This window comes from Leptinotarsa decemlineata, unplaced genomic scaffold (assembly GCF_025532065.1).
Source record: "Leptinotarsa decemlineata unplaced genomic scaffold, Ldec_3_MD MMD2_tig00026299_RagTag_RagTag, whole genome shotgun sequence".
Taxonomy (NCBI): Eukaryota; Metazoa; Arthropoda; class Insecta; order Coleoptera; family Chrysomelidae; genus Leptinotarsa; species Leptinotarsa decemlineata.
The window spans coordinates 354548-374513 of NW_027412676.1; the positions used below are offsets into that span (position 1 = coordinate 354548).

The 19966-nt window shown below is 35.7% G+C and overlaps 3 protein-coding genes across 8 annotated transcripts in view; 2 read left to right on the forward strand and 1 right to left on the reverse strand.

Annotated features, from left to right (window-relative positions):
- LOC111513393 (uncharacterized) overlaps positions 1–19966 on the forward strand; it is an 82646-nt gene that overhangs the window by 7668 nt on the left and 55012 nt on the right. The window contains exon 1 of one of the 3 annotated variants that reach the window (XM_074180646.1): positions 1899–2646. The exons of the other annotated variants lie outside the window; for them this stretch is intronic. Coding sequence (XP_074036747.1) covers positions 1906–2646 — 741 coding nt within the window. The 5' untranslated portion in view covers positions 1899–1905. Of the gene's footprint in view, positions 1–1898; positions 2647–19966 lie in introns of those variants that run through there. 3 annotated transcript variants of the gene reach the window in all.
- Positions 1780–11885, forward strand: LOC111505151 (ribitol 5-phosphate transferase FKRP). Of its 3 annotated transcripts, none has more exons than XM_023159921.2 (2): positions 1780–1903; positions 8343–11885. In XM_023159921.2, exon 2 carries the CDS (start codon positions 8388–8390, stop codon positions 9123–9125), a length of 738 nt encoding a protein of 245 aa, XP_023015689.2. In that variant the 5' UTR covers positions 1780–1903; positions 8343–8387; the 3' UTR covers positions 9126–11885. The 3 variants fall into 3 exon arrangements, with proteins under 3 accessions (XP_023015689.2, XP_023015687.2, XP_023015688.2); XM_023159919.2 differs by lacking the exon at positions 1780–1903 and adding an exon at positions 3351–3638; XM_023159920.2 differs by lacking the exon at positions 1780–1903 and adding an exon at positions 4811–4948.
- LOC111513392 (dynein intermediate chain 2, ciliary) overlaps positions 11786–19966 on the reverse strand; it is a 41437-nt gene continuing 33256 nt past the window's right edge. For both annotated transcript variants that reach the window (XM_074180645.1, XM_074180644.1), the window contains exon 11: positions 11786–12085. In XM_074180645.1, the coding sequence (XP_074036746.1) occupies positions 11902–12085 (184 nt within the window). In that variant the 3' untranslated portion in view covers positions 11786–11901. The remainder of the gene's footprint in view (positions 12086–19966) is intronic.

A 19966-nucleotide genomic window follows, 5' to 3' on the forward strand; every position in this document is an offset into this window, starting at 1 on the left:
AGAACCCTAATTCTGCCTTTTGAAAAAAATGTAGAAGATATCATTCGAAAATTGTCTGTATTATACATCTTGTAATACATTTTGTCAATGAAATCGATTATTCTTATTATTATTTACTTCTGTGAGAGAAAATTATTCTAAGATCCTCAGATCAACAACAAAATGTCATAATCAAGGTCCCTGAAAACACCGAATAAAGATCAAAGGCGCCGGTTTGAATTTCCAATTCTAATTATTTACTATTCTGTGACCAGACCTTTAGAGGCAGTATTGCCAATGACAAAAATATCTATGAAATACCCACACCTTTGTATATAGACTAATACAAGACAATAGTCTATATACAAAGCCCATACCATCCAACTAAAATACCCGCGCGCTGTTTCAAAATACCTGCATTTTACCCAATTCTTACGCTAACGCTTATGCGTTCATAGCTCCTTTTCCTTCAAAAGCACTTGAAGTTTCTACAGAGAATGAAGTGAAGTGTAAATGTTTGTAGTTCAAACTGAATGAGAAAAAGTTATTTTTCGGTTTGGACAGGTTTTTTCCTCCAGACTGTATCTGAAAGAAACTTCTTTGTATGATCAACATATTTTTATTAAAAGTTCTCATTATAGTTATTTTCTTTCTTTATTTATATGAAAATTTTACACATCTTTTGAACGATGGAGAAGAAAGTCAAAAAAATTTTTCCTGAAAATTAAGTGGTTATTCTGTAACGAGAGTGATACTATTATGTGATATAATGATGGTGGTATATGATATAAAATGTGTAACATTACTGGAATGAAACTAAAAAAACAATTTCATTTTATAATATTTACACTTAACATATATTAAGTCATTTTCAAGACAACTAATGATTTAATTATGTTTCGAAATGAATGTTATTTCATAGTAATTGAGTTTATTATTACACAAAATGAGTCTAGAAGAAGAAATCTTTGTTGAAATTTTGAATCGACCAATTACATTCAGACTGAACTCTTATGAGTGAAATCATATGGTATAAATTGACTACTTTCAAAATTCTTGAGATAGCGACCAAGACTGAAATCGAAATGAAGGCTTCAGACTGAGAATGAAACAAATGATAATCAATCAATTTGAGATGTTTTCTTGTGTTCTTGTATTTGCCTTTGGTGAGGGATTCTGAGGAAGGAACTCAAAACAAACATATCCGTGAATATGTTCATGTACAGCAATATAGACTCCAATTGCATGTTATAATTATGAGTTTTGTGCGATATTGACTAGGAGATATGACGACAATTTAACCAACTCCTGCACGTCAGGAGACAATATTTTTTTCACAGCGTGGAAAAAGTGTATTCACTAGAATACTATTGAATCAACGGTCAAAGTACACACAATTTGACTCGTCGTTTTATTGATCCTGACTTCGTTTTACTCATAAATGAATCAAACAAAATCAAAATCATAGATATTTGAATATTGTCACTATGGCTTCTAATGACAAATGTTATCCTCGAGTTTGATGTTCGAATGTTGAAGTTTTGAAGACACTCATCACGTGATCATTACGAATAGGGTCAAATAGATGACTATATAATAGCTATTCTTGACTCAAAAAAGTGAAGTAATGTTACAAGTTTCAACGAGATCACGATTAACAGTTTTACTGATAGGTCCTTAATGTGTATATAAGAATATTGGTTAAATGTTACGTATCGCGAAGCATTCAAATTAAAAGAAGACGGTTCAAATGACAAGCATTTGAACAAATACTATTTTTAATTTCATATCAAATAGAAAGGTTATGATGCTTGTTTTTGTAGTTGAGTTGCTGCACATTCTAAAATTGAATTTTAATGGTGATATTCTCGTTTTTATCGAAATATAGTTCAGTTTATTTCAAGGAGTCGTAAACTACGATTAGGTATGCGTTTGAGAGTATTCGAGAGACCTATTCTCGTGTCACTTCTGATTATCAAAATAATCGTGATATATCTGACATTTTTCCTCAAACAAAATACGTTTTGGAATCCTAAAGTCGAAGTTTCCACCAAGACGATTCCAGTTACAAAACCACTAACAAAACACATCAGCAAGCAAATAACAATTGTTATAAGAGAATTTGAACTTTATGAAAATGATGTGACATTAACAGCTCATTCATTCATCAATTTATTTCCAAATATCCAAGTATTTATATTGTATGATGAACTTCCTTATCCTCCACTCGATATCATTTTCACTAACAATTCTCTCGCTAACGTTAAGTTTGTGAAGTTATCACCAAATCTGAGGGGTAGTTTTTCAGATCAGTACCCACTTATTAGCTTAATAAAAACAAAGTATGTTTTATTTTTACCCGATTCAACCAGAGCATCATCAAGGCAGAGCTTACAAATAATGATCAATGAACTCAATAAGGTACCAGGACAAGTTGTGGTTGCAACTGTGAACAATAGAAAAAAATATCCTGACTGTTTGAGGATAAATGTTAATATACGTGAATGGACTTTGAAATTAAGCTTGGTGAAAAACATGCAGTGTGATGGAATATCTGGAAAACATGCTATGCTTGTGGAGACTGACACTTTAAAAAGATTGTCAAACGCATTCTTTCTTCCATTTCCTTATTCATTATATATTCAGACTGCTGCACTGGATATTGAGGTTTGTTAATGTTTGATTTTATTTGATATCTTGATAACATTGGTGGCAGAAACATCATATTTTCCCATTAATGAAAAAAATCTTTGTAGTTATAGTTGCCTGATATGTGAGGTTACAGCATGTAATGAAAGAGCATGTGGTTGTTTAATCTTTATTATGATGCAGATGGCAGAATAACTTGAGTTAACCTTTTATTTTAGAATGTCTTTCGTGAAATATTTAGGTAACATAGCAGAATCAATTCACCTTCAACTATATAAATTCTCCTGGTCACACGGGGATTCAAACTTCTACCATATCAAATACCTAATCACTTTTGAATTGGTGTGAGTCAGAAATAACCATTGTTGATTCAGTGGAGGGTTGGATAGACCTAGTCACTTTCAACTCAACCCAACCTTTCTAATCACTTAAATGCAAAACTGCAGGTATTTTTCTTTTTAACTAAGCAAGCAATATGAGGGAGGAATTTTTTATCTCAATAATTTTCTTATTACTCATACATTTTTGAATTTCGTCTGAAGTCTATGCAGACGAAGTTGTTGACAGATGATATTTTAAAATAATAGAAAAGGACCCAACACAATATAGTGGAGTGTTAAAATGAATTCATAATAGTCCTTCAACCATGCAATTTTATAGACAATGGAAAGTAATGATTATACATGCTTAACTTATCTAGCCAGAAGTTTTTTATTTTGCAGTGAAGAAATTACTCTTGCAGAAAAGTAACTCCAGTGATTAGGAATTTTTGCATGACCCTTTCTCATGATTTTGTGAAAGCAGTTGGCAATAGAGCTTCTCCTCAACTCATAATTTGATGAGCAATATGAATTTCTATATTCTTCAGTGGTGTAGAAATTGACTGCATAGTGCATACCTGGATTTTTTTTCCTTCTAATAGTGAATAAAATTGATGCAGAAATAAATAGTCTAAAATGGAAACAATTATTGTTATCACAAGGCAAGTGAAAGAAGAAATGAAAACTTTGGTAAGTCATGCACTGAGTTAATATCTGAAGAGCGAATTATTCATAAAAACCCCTGTGTATCCGATGATATAATAAAAATAATCGTGCAAAAACTATTGAACATAGAAAATATAGTTGGCTGATTATGTCAACCAGAAATTGGAAGCTAAAAATTGAAAAAAACTATAGTGAGTTTTCTAAGACATAAACAGCTAGAAAAATGTAACAGAAGAAATGCTTGAAAAATTGTGTCAAGCTTAACAGAGTAAAGTGTAGGTATTCAAGTTTTTGTAATGAATAAAAAATTGAAGAAATAGAAAGAGGTAATTCTAAGACTTATTAATAAAAGAATGAGGATGAAAAAATATTTCTGTGTAGGATGAATAAATATGCTAGAGGAACTTATCTCAAATTGAAAAATGTCGTGAGTAAGCAAAATATTCATCTGAACATATAAAAAAAAACACTTTATTGTAAGATTTTCACTAGACAGTTTTACAAAAAACGAAACACGTTAAAGTGTTTTTTGAATCATATATTTCATGTGAACAAAAAATTATTAACAAAGCAATGGAAAAAGTCCTTAGCTCGCACAAGTTTCAACTTTTGAGAGTTATCGTTCGTAGGGGGAAGACAGCTGGTAAACGGAAAAACATATTTCAACAGATTTTTTCAACAGCTCTGGTAATACTAACGTAAATTTTGATGGCAAAATCACTATTTTGAAGACCAAAGAAGTTCTTCAAATTTTCGTGTATTAGATTTACTTCATTGCCAATATTTTACTTACTTATTTGTAGTTTCAAAGGTTTTTCTCTCTTTTTTCATTATAAACCTTCTCTTATCTTAATCATTCAGCGGTCGTTCAAATATCCAAAAAGGAAAAAAGGAATGATAGATAATGCTAGGATTTCTAGACATAGAACAAAATTAAAAATTTGAAACGAAATGAAAAATGAGAAGTAAAAATTTTCTGTTTTTTTTACCACTTTTATTTTTAACTAATGTTTTTATTGCAGTTATTCCAGATCTATATCTCTCATGATCAATTTTTTACAAGACTGAACATGACTATATTAACAAATCAACAGAAATTGAATAGAACTGTCCGATACTTGATGAAAATCCATATTTTCTATGTAATTTAATTACTTACCTTACAGATTCGCGGGATAATTCAGTTGTAGCTGCCTGTAGCGGTCGATGAAGTAGTAGAAGTAGTGGGTCTATTTGACCCTTCACTGCAACCCGCAAGGGTTTATTGTGGCTCACACCGATTCAAAATCGACCAAATATACTCAGCTTCTTATCGAAGCCGATTAGTTTAAATGGTGAGTGATCTTTCAGGTAAGATGGTAAGAGTGTGGTTCTGCCAAACTCTGAAAACCTGATTCGGTCCGCAGCTGGGCAGGTCGAAAGTTGTTTCATCATTTTTCAAGCAGAGGCGACGTACACTGTCTTCCGACAGTTCGAGTCTCTGCATATGATGATTCAGACGACAGTGACCTGTGAGGAGGCCTGTTAGATATCATAGTTCATCCCTACTGTAGTCGAACAACTATTGGGTTCAAGCTTCGAAGGGCGAATGGACGCCTTGGAGTGAGCCAATCCTGGAAGATTTAACCAGAAGTCCTTAAATCTTCTTGCCATCCAGGCGTTCAATGTTTGTTTGGCAAAACCTAAAGCGATGCCAATGATAGTCCGATGAAGCTGCTTGCACCGGCTCCCTTTTGCAAGGGAGTCAGCAGGCGCATTGTCTTCCAGGCCAGTGTGGCAAAGAATCCAGATCAGAGTCAATATGTTGAGTCTTCCTATTGAGGAGAGTTGTTTTTGTCAATTTGTTACCGATTTAGACGTTGCTTGATAGGAACCAACAGCTTCCAACTGCATTTGACTGCCCGAGAAAATTTCTATCAATTTGTGTGTGAGGTTGGATTTTACCAATCTCTCCGTACATAATTCAATAACATAGATTTCCGCTTGAAATACAGTCGCATAGGTTCCTAGGCAGGTTGATATCTCTGTCCTGGGTCTGCAACTGAAAACCCCTCTACCAGAGCCTGAAGTGTTTTTGATCCATCTCTGAATCAACAACTATCTTCTCTTAATATTTTCTAGTCTCGGAGCATCCAGTCCTCCCTACTTGGGAAAAGTACCATATAATGCAGTTCATAGTTGACAGTTGCAGGAATAATGTCAGGTCATTACCAGAATGCTTGTGACTTCCAGTGTCTACCTGCAGTCTCTGCATTAGATTGATTTGGTGACCCTGAACCTAACGGCTTCGTCTTGAATAGTCGTAGTTGCAGTTCTATTTACCAGCATGGCATAGATTTACCCAACTACGCCATTTCCAGCCAGGGCTGATCTTTTGGAGTTAGGTAGTGAATTATCAAAAGCTCATACAATATCGAGAAAAACAGCAACCGCAATCTCCTTGTTGTCGAGGAATAAAGAAATTTTCTCTACAAGGTTGTTAAATGCTAAATCTGTCGATTTGGCGGTTTGATATGCATACTGGTGCTTATTCAGCAGAGCTACATATAAAGCCAGCCACCTTCCTGATGTGTCCGTCCAGTATCATCTCAAGTCCTTTCAACAAGAAGGGTGTAAGGCTAATTGGTCGTACCGATTTGGGATGTGGTTCTTTTCGACCCACTTCAGGTATATATACCACCCTTGCTGCCAACCAACTGGGTATATGTAGTTCCACGCCAGACTAGCTATATACAATTTTATAAGAATGGGTAAAATCATTTCCAGTCTGTTTTAAAGAAGAGCTGGAAATATACCATCCTCTCCAGGAGATTTGAAAGGCTGAAACGACTTGATATCCCATTCAACTGCCGGTGCTGTAATAACCTTATTGACGACCTCCCAATCGCTCTTTTTTGGGCGTTTGGCGCCCTTAGAGAAAGGGGGATCTGTTGTTATTAAGAGTCTGATTTCCAGGATAGTGGTTTTCTACCAAAAGCTCTAACGTTTCTTTTCTAGAGGTCGTGAATGTTCCATCAGGTCGTTTCAGCGACCCAATTACAGCAGTCGGCTTTCTAGAGATAATCTTGTGAGTTCTTATGCTGCGAGGTAAATCAGAGATACTCTCACAGAACTCCTTCCAAGGCTCCCGTTTTGCCTTTCTAATTTCTTTGTTGTGTGTCGTTAAATTTTTTTTTATAAATCTCCCAGTTACCTGACTCTTTAGCTCTATTGAATAATCGTCGAACTTCTTTTTTTAGTTTTTCAAGGCTTTTGTTCCACCAAGAAGAGTTATGGTTATATCTTTTAACTCTCAGTTGACAGTTCTCACGATAGGATGAGATCATTGCTTTGCGAAATTGCTCTGCTAGTGTATCTATATCATCCCAGCTGTGAATGGTAATGAATCCGTTCTCAAAGTGCGATTGGAGGGAATATCTATAACCGCTCCAATCAGTATACTTTGAGTTATGATATTCCACTATTGGTTTTCGACCTATCTCAATATTGAAAAGAATATATCTATGGTCTGAACAAGAATATTCAGTAAATACAGTCCATTGATGTATCTTTTTGCTCAGAGAATGTGAGCTGATGGCTAAGTTTAATACCTCTTGCCTATTGCTGGTGACAAAAGATGGTTGCGAGCCCACATTGATTACAGACAGCCCTTCCTCTAGTATACAATCAAAGAGTAACTCACCTCTGTGGTTTATATTCGTGCTGTCCCACGCTGTATGGTTTGAATTGGCGTCATATCCCGTTACGATTTGGAGTTTGTTCCTGTTGCTGTAGTCGATAATATTTGTCCAACCGTTTTTGGAAATTTGGATAGCTATCGTTATGATTCATTGCAAACTGTGTTCACTATGTTCTGACAGTCCCCCTCAATGCCATTTTTAGGATTTTCCAATCAGATAATGGCAGTATCGTCTGAAAATCTCAAAATATCCCCATACAGATTTTGTCCGAAAAGGTTATTCATGCTTACATTGAAAAGGAATGACCTTTGAACAGATCCTTGCGGAATACCTACCGTATCTTATTGTTTATAACCACATAGAGAACCCTTGATGTTGCGCTGTTTTTTATTGGTTGAATAGCTATGAATCAACTGTATTTTCAAGCACATATGCTTTGGTCAACAGTGTTAATGCTTTGTCAAATCGCCAGAAACACACATTCATGAAACTTTTTTGTCCCTCACAGCGTTCATCAGTCCATCATTTCATCCTGAAAGGATTTTACAGTTTTTTTTCATTCTACTTACGAAAATGTATAGACCATCCATAAATAATTCCTTCCGATTTGAAAAGAACGCCAAAAAGTTTTTGAATAAAGTTCATTAAATTATTTTTGTATTTTTTTATGGTTGTGTTAATTATTAGTGCATGTGATTCCAATTATCTGAAACTGTTTTAGTGTGAGAGTTTTTATTTTTCTTTCATTTCGTAAGTAGTGCTTCAATAGTTTTATTTTGTTAGTTTCCATATTTATATAAAAAAATTATTAAAAGATAATTCGTCAAGATGTACCTTATTTTGAGATTGATTCGTTAGTTTTCTGAAATTCTTAAATGTAAATGATCAAAATAATTTATAAATTTCTCTCCAGAGAATATTTTCAATAAATTTTTGTCAGTAAATACTAATAACCTACACTAGCAGGTAGTAAATCAGACAAATTATTATAAGTTTCAATGGATTTTTCGAAATGGACTATGAATAAGAAGTTATGTTGTATTTTTAGGTCAAAATAATCAATGGATTAGTGTTCCATGAGGGTAAACCCATAATGCGCTCACATCATGCTCAATGGAAACAAAAGCAGACAGATCTTGCCAGAAGGAAAAAACTCTACAACTTATACAAAATAAAGCAAGTTGTACGCGAAACTGGTGTTACTGAATGGTACGGATGCACTAAAGACTCAGTTCGTTGCTTCGGGACCGTTTTAGATTCTATGCCTTCGTACCTATATGAAAACAAATGGACTCCTCCCTGCTGTTTGGCAAACTTGAGGAAAACTGCTCGTCACACTTTCAATACGCTAGATGAGTCGGGAATCAGGTATTGGCTTGAAGCGGGCAGTTTGCTTGGGGCAATGAGAAGCGGTGATATTTTACCTTGGGATCATGATGTAGACATAGGCTTCATTAGAGAAGATTTATTGAGATGTATTTGGCTGAAGAAAGCGAATGATAGACCAGTCGTAGATTCTAAGGGATTTCTTTGGGAAAAAGCTACAGAAGGAAACTTTTATCGGGTCCATTTCAGCAGGACAAATAAAATTTATGTTAACTTGTTTCCCTTTTATTCTAGAAATGGATCTATGGTTAAAGATTCCTGGTTCACTAGCCATAAAAATATGGAGTTTCCAGAAAATTTTTTGCATCCCATGTCTAGCATTGACTTTATTGGTAGGAATGTACCTAGTCCAAATAATATTAGAGACTTTTTAGAACTTAAATTTGGTAGGGGAGCTGTTGAGAATCCAGAATATCCTGATCCTGGTAAAAAAAAGTTCCCTTAAGTGACTGGAGGTGGAGTCTCAGTTATTAAAAAAAACAATTTCTCAGTAGCTAGAATGTAGTTTTTTTACAATGTGATTTCAGATATTTCGTCCAAAGGACAATGTTCTAAAGACAATATTATAATTTTTCAATTGTGATTAGAATTTCATGAATATTAGTCATAAATCATGCACATGTAGCTTGCAAATGTATTCTTATAGACTTCTACAAAAAATCAAGATATTCTCTAGTAAATCTATACCAATGCATCAACATTCGGCAAGGAATTTAACCGCTCAATCATCATAAAATTCAGATAGCAGACAAAATATAATGATATTATAAATTATATCTTTTCATTATCAACATGTCATTTACATGAAATATCCAAATTTTGTATTGAAAAACTTCATGAAATGGAATAGACTAGATGTTTTCAGTATTTATTATAAAAATGCATCGAGTGAGATTTTTGGTTTGTTATAGGACAAGTAGTGAGATAGACATTTCAGTATTAGATGTTCGTGTTTTCAATAATTCGGTAAAATATGTGCCAATGACTATTGTACAAATGTTTCAGATCATTATGTATGACATTTTCTATAAATTCTATATTAGGTGCCCAGAGGAAGAGTACAATTCCTGGAGAAAATTTGTTATTATTATAATTTATATTATAATCATTCATTAACTTGTCGTATTCATAAATATTATGTGATATCGTATAATCAATTGTAAGAATGAAATTTCTCTATAATTAGTTTTTTTTAGTAGTCGACCATCTGGAAAACAATATTTTTCGGTTTTCAAAACCCAAGAATTCACTTGAAAACTTTCGTGTCAATTGTAAATAGCTAAATTTTTTCCGACATATGTGAAAATAGTAAAATGTTCATATTTCATATAAGATTGTCTACATGAATATATATACAGGATGTTTTCAAACTGTCACCTTAGTAATGATAACCTGGTACGATTCATTTCCACATAGCTATTTGAAATACACTTGTTACCTGCTAAAAGAATATATGCGGATTCTTTGCGTTTTCTTATTTTTTCATGAGTTTCCTTTGTGATAATTTTGGTTTCACTCAATTTTATAGCGTGATCACCAGATGGTTTTAGAATATGCTCCGCTATCGCCGAACCTATAATATTTCATCTTGTATATTCTTATATATATATATATATATATATATATATATATATATATATATATATATATATATATATATATAAGAATATACGATCTTTCGTTTTTTAACAGTATCTTCGGGTTTGGTTTGTGTCAACAGATATCTCAATGTCTTGGTAGTTCTCACATTATCTGTAACCGATGCGTCTGTTTCTCAGATGAACCGGGAATATAAGGTATGACGTTAGTTGTGAGATATGTGTGTTGCTGAGTTTTTGATGATTGTGGAATCCTTATATGCTCTGTCTTGGTATTACCAACTTAATTCTCACAAATACAGATTGTACTCATTTCCCACTATAGTAAACCTACACATTTTTATGGCTTACCAAAAGTACACAAACAAAATTGCCCTCGGAGAACAATTGTCAGTTCAATCAGATCCCTTTTTCGAAAGCTTGCGAAATATCTTCTCCAAATTTTGAAACTTCTGTCTGGAAATGAAAACAGTTTCATAAAGAATACTTCTGATTTCATTGAAAAACCTCAATGAATTACAATTTCGAAACGGAGATCTCCTGATGAGTATTGATGTGAGTTTCATCACCAATGTTCTGGTTGATAAAACCCTAAGAACTAAATTAGAAAATGATAGTAATAAAAAAATAAAGTTCCTGAAAATATGTACAAAACTCAAATTTGGAATGGCAATGGGCTCATCATTGTTACCGATTCTGAGTAAGATTCTCATGGAACATTTTGAGGAAACATACATCGAAATTTACTAGAATGGCCCAACGATATGGTGGAGTAATGTTGATGCTGTATTTGTTATTATGGACTAGCTAGCAAAAATTTTAATTATTTGAATTTAAGAGAACCCAAGATGAATTTCGCATTAGAAAAAGAAGCTCATAATCAACTTCTTTTTCTCGAGTGTTTATCGAAAGAAAATCGTACTAATAAATATCTTCACTGTCAGTCTAATCATCACGCTAGCGTCACAAAAACACACTGTACAGACTATGCAGACTATCGCATATGACATCTGAACAATTAACATTTTGACATATGTCAAAAGAAATGTAGCTATTTACAATAAATACCAAAGTTTTTGGGTTTTGAAAACGGAAAAGATTCTTTTCCGAAATATCGACTACTAAAAAAAGCTAGGTACAGAAATTCATTTTTTTTCAATAGATTATTCAATTTGTAAGCAAAATGTATGAATCCGACTTGTTACTGAATAATTGAACTCTTTAGTGGCTTATATTACGCAGTAACTTTTCGGGGTGAACTTTTCAGTTTGCCCAGCAGATTATTGACTTAGCTTTGTTTATTTTTCAGATTGTGGAAGGTTATATACTCAAAAAACAAACATTGAGTCCTCCACAAAAGTCTTTCAAAGAATCTATATTTCATGACTATAATAGAAAGTGCGGTTTTGTTTGAGAAGTGTAGGTACCTACTATTTTTCCTGGAATTGGTGAAAAAATAAAAGACATTGTGTTAATAAATTAGGTAAAGTTCTTATGTAAATAAAAATGAAAGGCCAAAATGCTTTAATTGTTGTTAAATTTCTCTTGATATTTATATATAAAATCTGTACATCTTTATTTAATGTTAATAAAATGAATACTCAATATGTATCATTATTTTTTTCATGACTCTTCAGTTCCTGCTGTATCGTCTGGTAGAGTTAAAGTTACAGGTTCTCTAACTAGAGATAGCAATTTATCGAGCTTCATACACTGTAACGTCCACTGATCCAAGTGCTGTTGTTTCTTGGGTGCCTTACAAGGTATTCTCAAATTTGGAGACAACTTCAGTGTAGTTACACATCCCCTGTAAGTTATAATTATACTATTACTCTAGCATCAAAATATGAAGAGGGTTTTATTCATTATATGTTTGAGGAGTACAAACTAGTTGTTGAGTCATACGATCTATTCATTGCTTTGAAATGTACTATTTTTTTCGAAACTCTCTCTCAGTTGTAGCGCAGATTCCATCAAAATTTCACTAAAATATCGCGTTGAAGGACAGTGGAAATATTTGGAAGGTACCAATTTGGGCAATGCAGTTTTTTGAGAGATAACTCATGTTTGAGTGTAATTAAAAATAATTGAGAACACATATTTTAGTGGATTTTGACTACTTTTATTTATGACGCTTATAGAAGTTCTGCCGCAATAATAATTATTTTGTAGTCGCCAAATTGACACAACTCTGATTTGCGTCCAATGCTGTACAGCTTTGTTTCATATTATGACTGAAAAAATATCATTGTGATTTAAATGAAAGTTTACTCTCAAGAAAAACTGTTTTATTTTCAAAAAAATTTACAAAATATTACCATTAATTAGGTCTCTTCATTTCATGCCACTCCTGAAAACAAACAGGACACCGGTAGCTTGTCTCCTTTCGTATTTTTTACTTAAGCATAATCTGCATTTCAGAAAAAACATTTTTTGGGTAGGCATACCACGTTTTTTTTTCAGGATAGTGACCTTCTGAACTTGGTCTAGGAACCACGTCTTCAGTTTCATAAGAAGATTGCTCTGGAAGTCGGCTGTCATGCTTTTGGCGCCGCACACTGGGGCCAAATATACCAATTGTTGGCAGGAACTCCGAAAAGGAAAACAAGCAATCGAAATCAAATAACACACGATTATAAAGTTGAATAGTGTCTGCATACGAGATAATACGTATTGGAGCCCAGATCTAGCAGGCGTTCTGTTAAACTTGATTTGACGTTAGCTATTTTTGCAGCTGTGTAAGTTGTCAAACCATTGCATCGTAAATTTGTGTTGTTAGAACTCTGGTGTGTTCATTATTGAAAATTTGATTTTGACATGGAGTGTTTATACACAGGTTAGTCTATTGACTGATGATAATAATTTGTTTGATATGCAAGCAATTTTGAAAGTATTACCAAAATCACTAAGAGGATCAATTTTTTTTAATAATTCAAAGTTCAATTATGTAATCACATAATAACAAAAAAATGTTGCACGTATTTGCTCTATTTAAAAAAAATATCATTTAAAATTAACAATACCAATTGTCAGTTTGAGGAATATCGTTTTTTGTTATTTCTAGGAGCGGGTTGCTCAGAAATATGTATAACTAGAAGGGAATTATTCAATAAAATGAATGGTTCTGGTTATTCAAAATTAGAAGAGCGAGTGAACGCCTTGAAAAATTTCGTCGAAATGCGTACAAAGTGTCTAAAACAAGGTTTACCTGCACTTCATAAAAAAATTTCGTTCTTTGCCCTGGATTTCAAGAAAAGATGGCAGAGATCTAATCGAATTCATGACAGATGTGTTATGAAAAACGAAAACTGGCTGAATACTTCAATAAGTTTTCCGAATTTCATCATTTCATCTAAGAAAGCAGGTAGACCTCAAATTACATTCAGCGCATCTTCAGAGAGAACAAAACGCCAAAAAACGGAATCCCTCAGAAAAACCTTCTCGCCCGAAGAATTATCTTTCGCCTCTCATATGAGTTTGCGATGTTCTGGTCAAGTTGCAGCAGCAAGTGTGGTGAAGAATGTCACTCAAACAACTCCGACGCGAGGGAAGAAGTATAAAACTGCTTTCAAGTCTTATAGTGTACCCAAAAAGCGACAACTCACAAGAGCAGAAGTTCTGGCTATGTATGTTGAAGCCCAACTGACAAGACACCAATATAATATAATAAGAGAGCAAGATAAGGAGAGATTTCCATCCTATAAAAAGATCCAAGCGGCGAAAAAATAATGTTATCCAAATAAGGACAGCATTATAGTAACAAAAACTTCTGCCGAAGTACAACTGCAAGTTTTGAGTAACAAGATACCCAAGACCTTTCAGAAATTGATTTTAATTTGTAAGTGGGGATTTGATGGATCAGGACAAGCAGAATATAAACAAAATTTCGACAGTGATCTAAATGCCAGAAATGCAAATATTTTCATTTCCTCTCTTGTACCTATTAGACTGATATCGGAAAAAACCTCAGAACAACAGGAAATTATTGTTTGGCAGAACACAAGAAGTTCCTCGACACGGTATTGTAGACCAATAAGATTTCAGTTCCAACATGAAACCCAAGAATTATCCAGACGGGAAAGAGAATGCACAAATACAGCAATTGCGGCCACTAACATATGAATTCAATAACACCCATATTGAGGTAACTACATCAACACAAAGATGTTTTATCTGTGGTCTCACATGCAAAGATTTCAATAATATTGAAAAAATCTCCTTTTGCAACCAAACTGGACACAACTAGATTGGAATTTAGCCTATCTGTGCTTCATGCATGTCTACGGTTTTTCGAATGTCTACTACACCTTGCATATAAACTACCGTTGAAGATATGTCTGTGGAGAGAAAAACAAGCAAATTGTAGCGACTACAAAAAAAGATATCCAAAATCAGTTCTGAGATGAGTTAGGTCTATTGGTAGATAAACCAAATCCCGGTTTTGGAAGTACCAACGACGGAAATACTGCAAGGCGCTTTTTCAATATTCCAGATATATCAGCAAAAATAACTGGTGTTAACATTGATATTATAAAACATTTCAAAATAATTCTACAAACCATATCAAGTGGATATGAAATAAATGTGGAGAGCCATCAAATGTATGCTCTAGAAACGGCAAAACAGTTTATTGAAGAGTATCCATGGTACCCGATGCCACCAAGTGTACATAAAGTCTTAATACACGGCTCCAGTATTATAGAACATGCTATACTTCCAATAGGCCAACTGAGCGAAGACGCCCAAGAAGTCCGCAACAAAGATTTCAAGAAGTATCGCGAGTATTATTCTCGAAGATATCACGTTCTGCAACGAACGAAGATGTCCTTCACTTGCTCCTCATAACATCTGATCCTTTCATCACCAGCATGAGAAAAATACCCAAGAAGAAAGCAGTATTGCTCGAAAAAGATGTATTGTCTTTAGTGAAGGAACCAGATGTGGGTATCTCACAAGATAGCGACAGCAGCGAATCATTGATGAGTAATAATCTCGACGAATCGCTATGAAAATGAATATTTGTGTGAAATGAATCATTTGTCCCTTCACTGACAAATGCAAACAACAAATACCAATCTAGCACCACTTTCCAATGGGACATTCTTTCCGAAAAACATGAAAAAACAATAGATTCATTTCTGCCAACAGTTCGTATATTTAACCCCATTGTGCGCCGTAACAAATGTTTTCCTTCAATATTATTGGGTATTAATTCTTCTATTATTTCTATTATTAATTTTTCTATTAGTTCGTCTCTAAAATGAAGAAGTCGGTATATTCGAGAATATTCCTTACATAATTTTCAAGTCGAATAAAATGCATTCCACACTGTAACATCAAGTAAGTGAAAGAAAACTCTCTTTTACCAGCGTAATGTTTTTCTGGGGGATGAGTACGTTGCAGTCATTTGATCGCAGCGGTCAACTCCTGACATGTGATCGTTATGTACAGATACTTCGTTGGGCTTTATTTGTTCTTTTCCATAACGATTTTTCACACTTATCAGGTCAGGGTGATTTCTAGTAGTTATGGCTAACACGTCTCATTTGTTCCCTTCATTTTGAAACATACTCTTGTTTTCTGCGAAACCAAAAATGTTTTCTCTTTAGTTTTCGATCCGAATACCAAAAGTAACGGCGCATGTTTTTGGAAGAAATTTGGCCTTGTAGTAAACACAAATCCAAACATTTTTTCGTTTCCTCATTGGTCACTGGGCGACACCTTGCTTCTCTACTGTATCGTGTTTTAGGTATATTAGTATTCATTAGAGATAGACCATAATTATTTTTGCATTTCACTATGTAGTATAATATACTTGGAGTAAAAATACTTTCAAATATTCCCATTACTGTTGAATATGAACAATAATTATTTTCTAACAGTTGCTGCTCTCATCGAAGTTGAAGTCAGGAATTGGACATTCCCATGAATAATTTCGAAAGGCACTGGCGTAAAAGGCATTGGTGGGGGTGGCAGAGAATCCTCTGGAGAAACGACGCCGTCATCTGATAAAGGTTCAGGTACTATGAGTAAATATTTTATTTCTGAATACAGTGGTTCTATGAGTCACTCGATAAAATACTTTTGTCTGATTCTGATGAAGATTTTTCGTAGTCTTTATCAGAACCATAGTCGCCATTACTATCTGCAAATGGATCTTCTTCTTTATCTGAAGATAATTCGTCAAGCAATTTGAGCAATTGTTGCTGATCTCTTAAATAAGGACCATTATCGTTGTTTTCGCCTTTCATCTGAAATTTATGAAAAATACAATGATTTATGAGAAAACTTCGTATAGCAGTGAAAAGATACACTTTTCGCATATATACATTTATATGCATATGATTCAACTAGTAAATATTAATAATTACGTTCATATGTTCATGATGTACTGCTTTACAACAAATAATAAACTAATTACTAAGAATACTAACCTTTCTTAAATGAAACACCACTCGGCTGATAAGAAAAACAAACAGCTCGGCAGTACAAGGGCGACTAAAAGTTATTGTCCTCCGGAAGGGTAGTACGGTTGCGTGGGAGCTTGTTTTATGACACCGCTCCCACCAGACCTGAGTCCTAGGGATTTCAGGTCTCATCTCTAGTCTGGGTACGACGGGAAGTTGGATTCGTTCAGCTAGCTCTGGGTTTGTTAAGTATGGTCTATACGCCGCTGTTGGTGACTGACCCCGCCATGAAACCGCCCCCAAATGTCTGTCGACTTCAGGGCAACCCCCTGGTCTACATCCATTCCCTAGTTCTTCCACTAGGGCGCCAGTTTCATGATCTATGCAGACACACTGCGCGCCTGTGCGCGGTCTTGTCTTGGGGTTGCTACATAAGTGGGTGACAACTCCTGGGTGCTCCAGTGGCTCGTGTTCAGAAAAAATTATCGCGTCTGAATGCAGACATCCCGCCGGTTGTATCTTCCAGTTAAATTTCTTCATTTTTCCGTTTTGGTCCGCACACATTTCAACGCGCTGTTGTCTCGTTGTCGGAGCCGATCTCGGCTCCGTTGCTTCTTGTAGACGTTGTCCATTTTCTCGGAGTAACGTCTCCTGACGTTCTTTCTCTTCATTCAACATATCGATTCTTCTCGTCGCTGGGGTGTTCATATCCCTAATGCGATTTAAATCAAATGAGTTATTTCGCGGTGTGTTTTCGCGAATTGAAGACTGTCTTTTTGTGACATTTCGGTTTCTCTAATTATTCGACTTGCAAAGGAGCCGAAAGTGCACGGGGTAAGTCGCTCTGCGAAAAGGTGTGAGGCACTAGTGTCCTCGTGAGTGAAACTGAGACTTTTAGCAGAATACAGCCTCAGACAAGCCAAGCCGTTTCTGTTGGAGTTCGTGGAATACTGTTTCCAGTGAAAACAGATTCCTGGGGGATTGCGCGTTGTTGCGTTATATACGAAATTGCACTCTGGCAATCAAAAGTGTCTGATTAAAGATTTAAGTGGCCGAAACTCGTGACCTCGCGATTTGGCACGTCGTTAATTTGCAAGCTGCGCTCGCGCGTGTTTTGCCCTAGTCTGCATCTCGGTTACAGATTTTTTCCAAATATGACTGGAGAGGGAAATAGTCAGAGGCAAAGATTCACGGTGAGCTAATATTTTAAGTATACCCTTGGATCGCGAAACTTCTTTCCTATTCAAGGCCTACAGGGTGAACTGAGCTAGATATTTAGGAAAAAGGATTCTAACGGTTGAATTGCACCCTAGGATAAGGGCCGCTCGCAGGATAAGGTAGAAAGGGATCGAAGCACAGTATATGTCCCAACGTTAGATTAGGTTGAATAGTTAGTCCGAAGGACTGAACTAATGATGTCTTGACCCTCTCAAATATAAGTTCGATATACCCCTGCTTAGTTGACACCGTTTGGTTTCCAGAAGTTCCCTGAGTAGGGACCTGCTTTGTCTTTGCAGGATTTGGTAGGCTGTTGTCCGATGGCAGAGTATCTAAAGGAACCTGAACGGTCAAAAGTATGATTAGCAATAAAATATAGCGTGCAGAATCTTCTCGCTGATGCCTCAGTCGTATCCAACTCTCAGTCTATCACTTCCCCGGAATTCGCCTTCGACCCTCACCTTCTCGGTAATACGTTCCTCAGCGTCCTACTCTTGACGATAAAGCTTCGAACCACAGTGGCAATCAGATCAGTATTCTGCAATAAAATTCCAGACGGCAGGTCTTCTTGTTGAAAAATCTTCACTTAGTTCTCAAAAGAACTAAAAACTCAGTAAAACGATGTACTCCAATACTATATACAATGTATAACTGCAATCGCGGTTCTCTTCAATGGTTATCAATCCAAAATTCTTCTAAATTCAGGAATATTTCAAAATTATCTGTTTTCGGGAACGACCAGTAGATACACTTTCGTGTTAAAAAGCAACTAACTCACTTTTCTTAGACGCTCACATATTTATGGAAAAGCTGCGAACTTTTCCTGAAACATTATCCAATGCTTCTCAACCATTTCATGTGGATTTGCCAGATTTGAAACCCTGTTTTTATGCAGGCGCTGGTCTTTGAAGTCCGCTCGCCGCTATTTGCATCTCATTTAGTTCCCGCGTCGTCTCACTCTCTCAATGTGCGACGTTCGCTAACAAGAACGAACGGTCGTCGGCCTCGCTCGACTATATTCGGAAAACCGCGAAAATTCTGAATTTTTGTTTTTCTTGATTTCATGTGAAACTCGGCGACCTGAGACGAAAAGTCTCTTGCCGTAATTCGACATTCTGAGTCATTCTGGCTGAAAAATGAGTTTGAAAAATATAATACTTTTCAACAGTAGAGTTCGAATAAAAATTGAACCAGGAACGCTAGAGACGCGATCGAGGTGTCAAGCAAAAGCTACTGAAAATCTCTATCGGTGCTAGGAAGCGATATCCCACATCATACTTTTCACAAACTTGCACACACATCGGCATCGATTTTGGACGGCCAGTATAAAGTCGGCCGATATTTTATCCGGTCACCGGTCACCGTAATTAGCACGCACTACCAAAACTAAGTTAATACCTACGTAGTAACTACAATTTCACCGAGCGGTCGAAACTGGAATGGTCTAAAAAACCGGTGAGTATACAAGAGTGTATTTCAGTGGACGGCCTTGGGCTAATTGCACACACACCGATTTTGGACGGCCAGTATAAAATCGGGCGATATTTTATTGGTAGCGGGTGCTTGCAGACTCACCGGATTTTTACCGGTTACCCATTGAAATCGTAATTAGCACGCACTACCAAAACTGAGTTAATACGTAGTAACTACAATTTCCAGTCGAGACTGGAATGGTCGGTAAAAAACCGGTGTGTATGTAAGAGTGTATTTAGTCACGTACGTCACTACTTCCCGGTACTGCCGGCGATACAGTGGCAGTGGACGGGTATTTTACCGCCGATCACCGGTCGGCGTGTGTGCCAGGTCCCGTTCCCACATGTGGTTCACTATTGGCCGTCCAAAATCGGTGTGTGTGCAATTAGCCCGGCAGTAGCCCGGGAAGTAGTGGTGTACGTGACTAAATACACTCTTGTATACTCACCGGTTTTTAACCGACCATTCCAGTCTCGACTGCTCGGTGAAATTATAGTTACTACGTATCAACTTTGTTTTAGTAATGCGTGCTAATTACGATTTGAATGGGTGACCGGTAAAAATCCGGTGAGTCTGCAAGCACCCGCTAC

What these genes read in the sequence shown, in the direction of transcription:
- LOC111505151 (XM_023159919.2), top strand. Translation starts at nt 3,585, where the DNA reads ATGGAAACAATTATTGTTATCACAAGGCAAGTGAAAGAAGAAATGAAA. An exon ending in AAGAAGAAATGAAAACTTTG is followed by an intron (nt 3,639 to 8,342) that starts GTAAGTCATGCA and finishes TTGTATTTTTAG; the next exon opens with GTCAAAATAATCAATGGATT.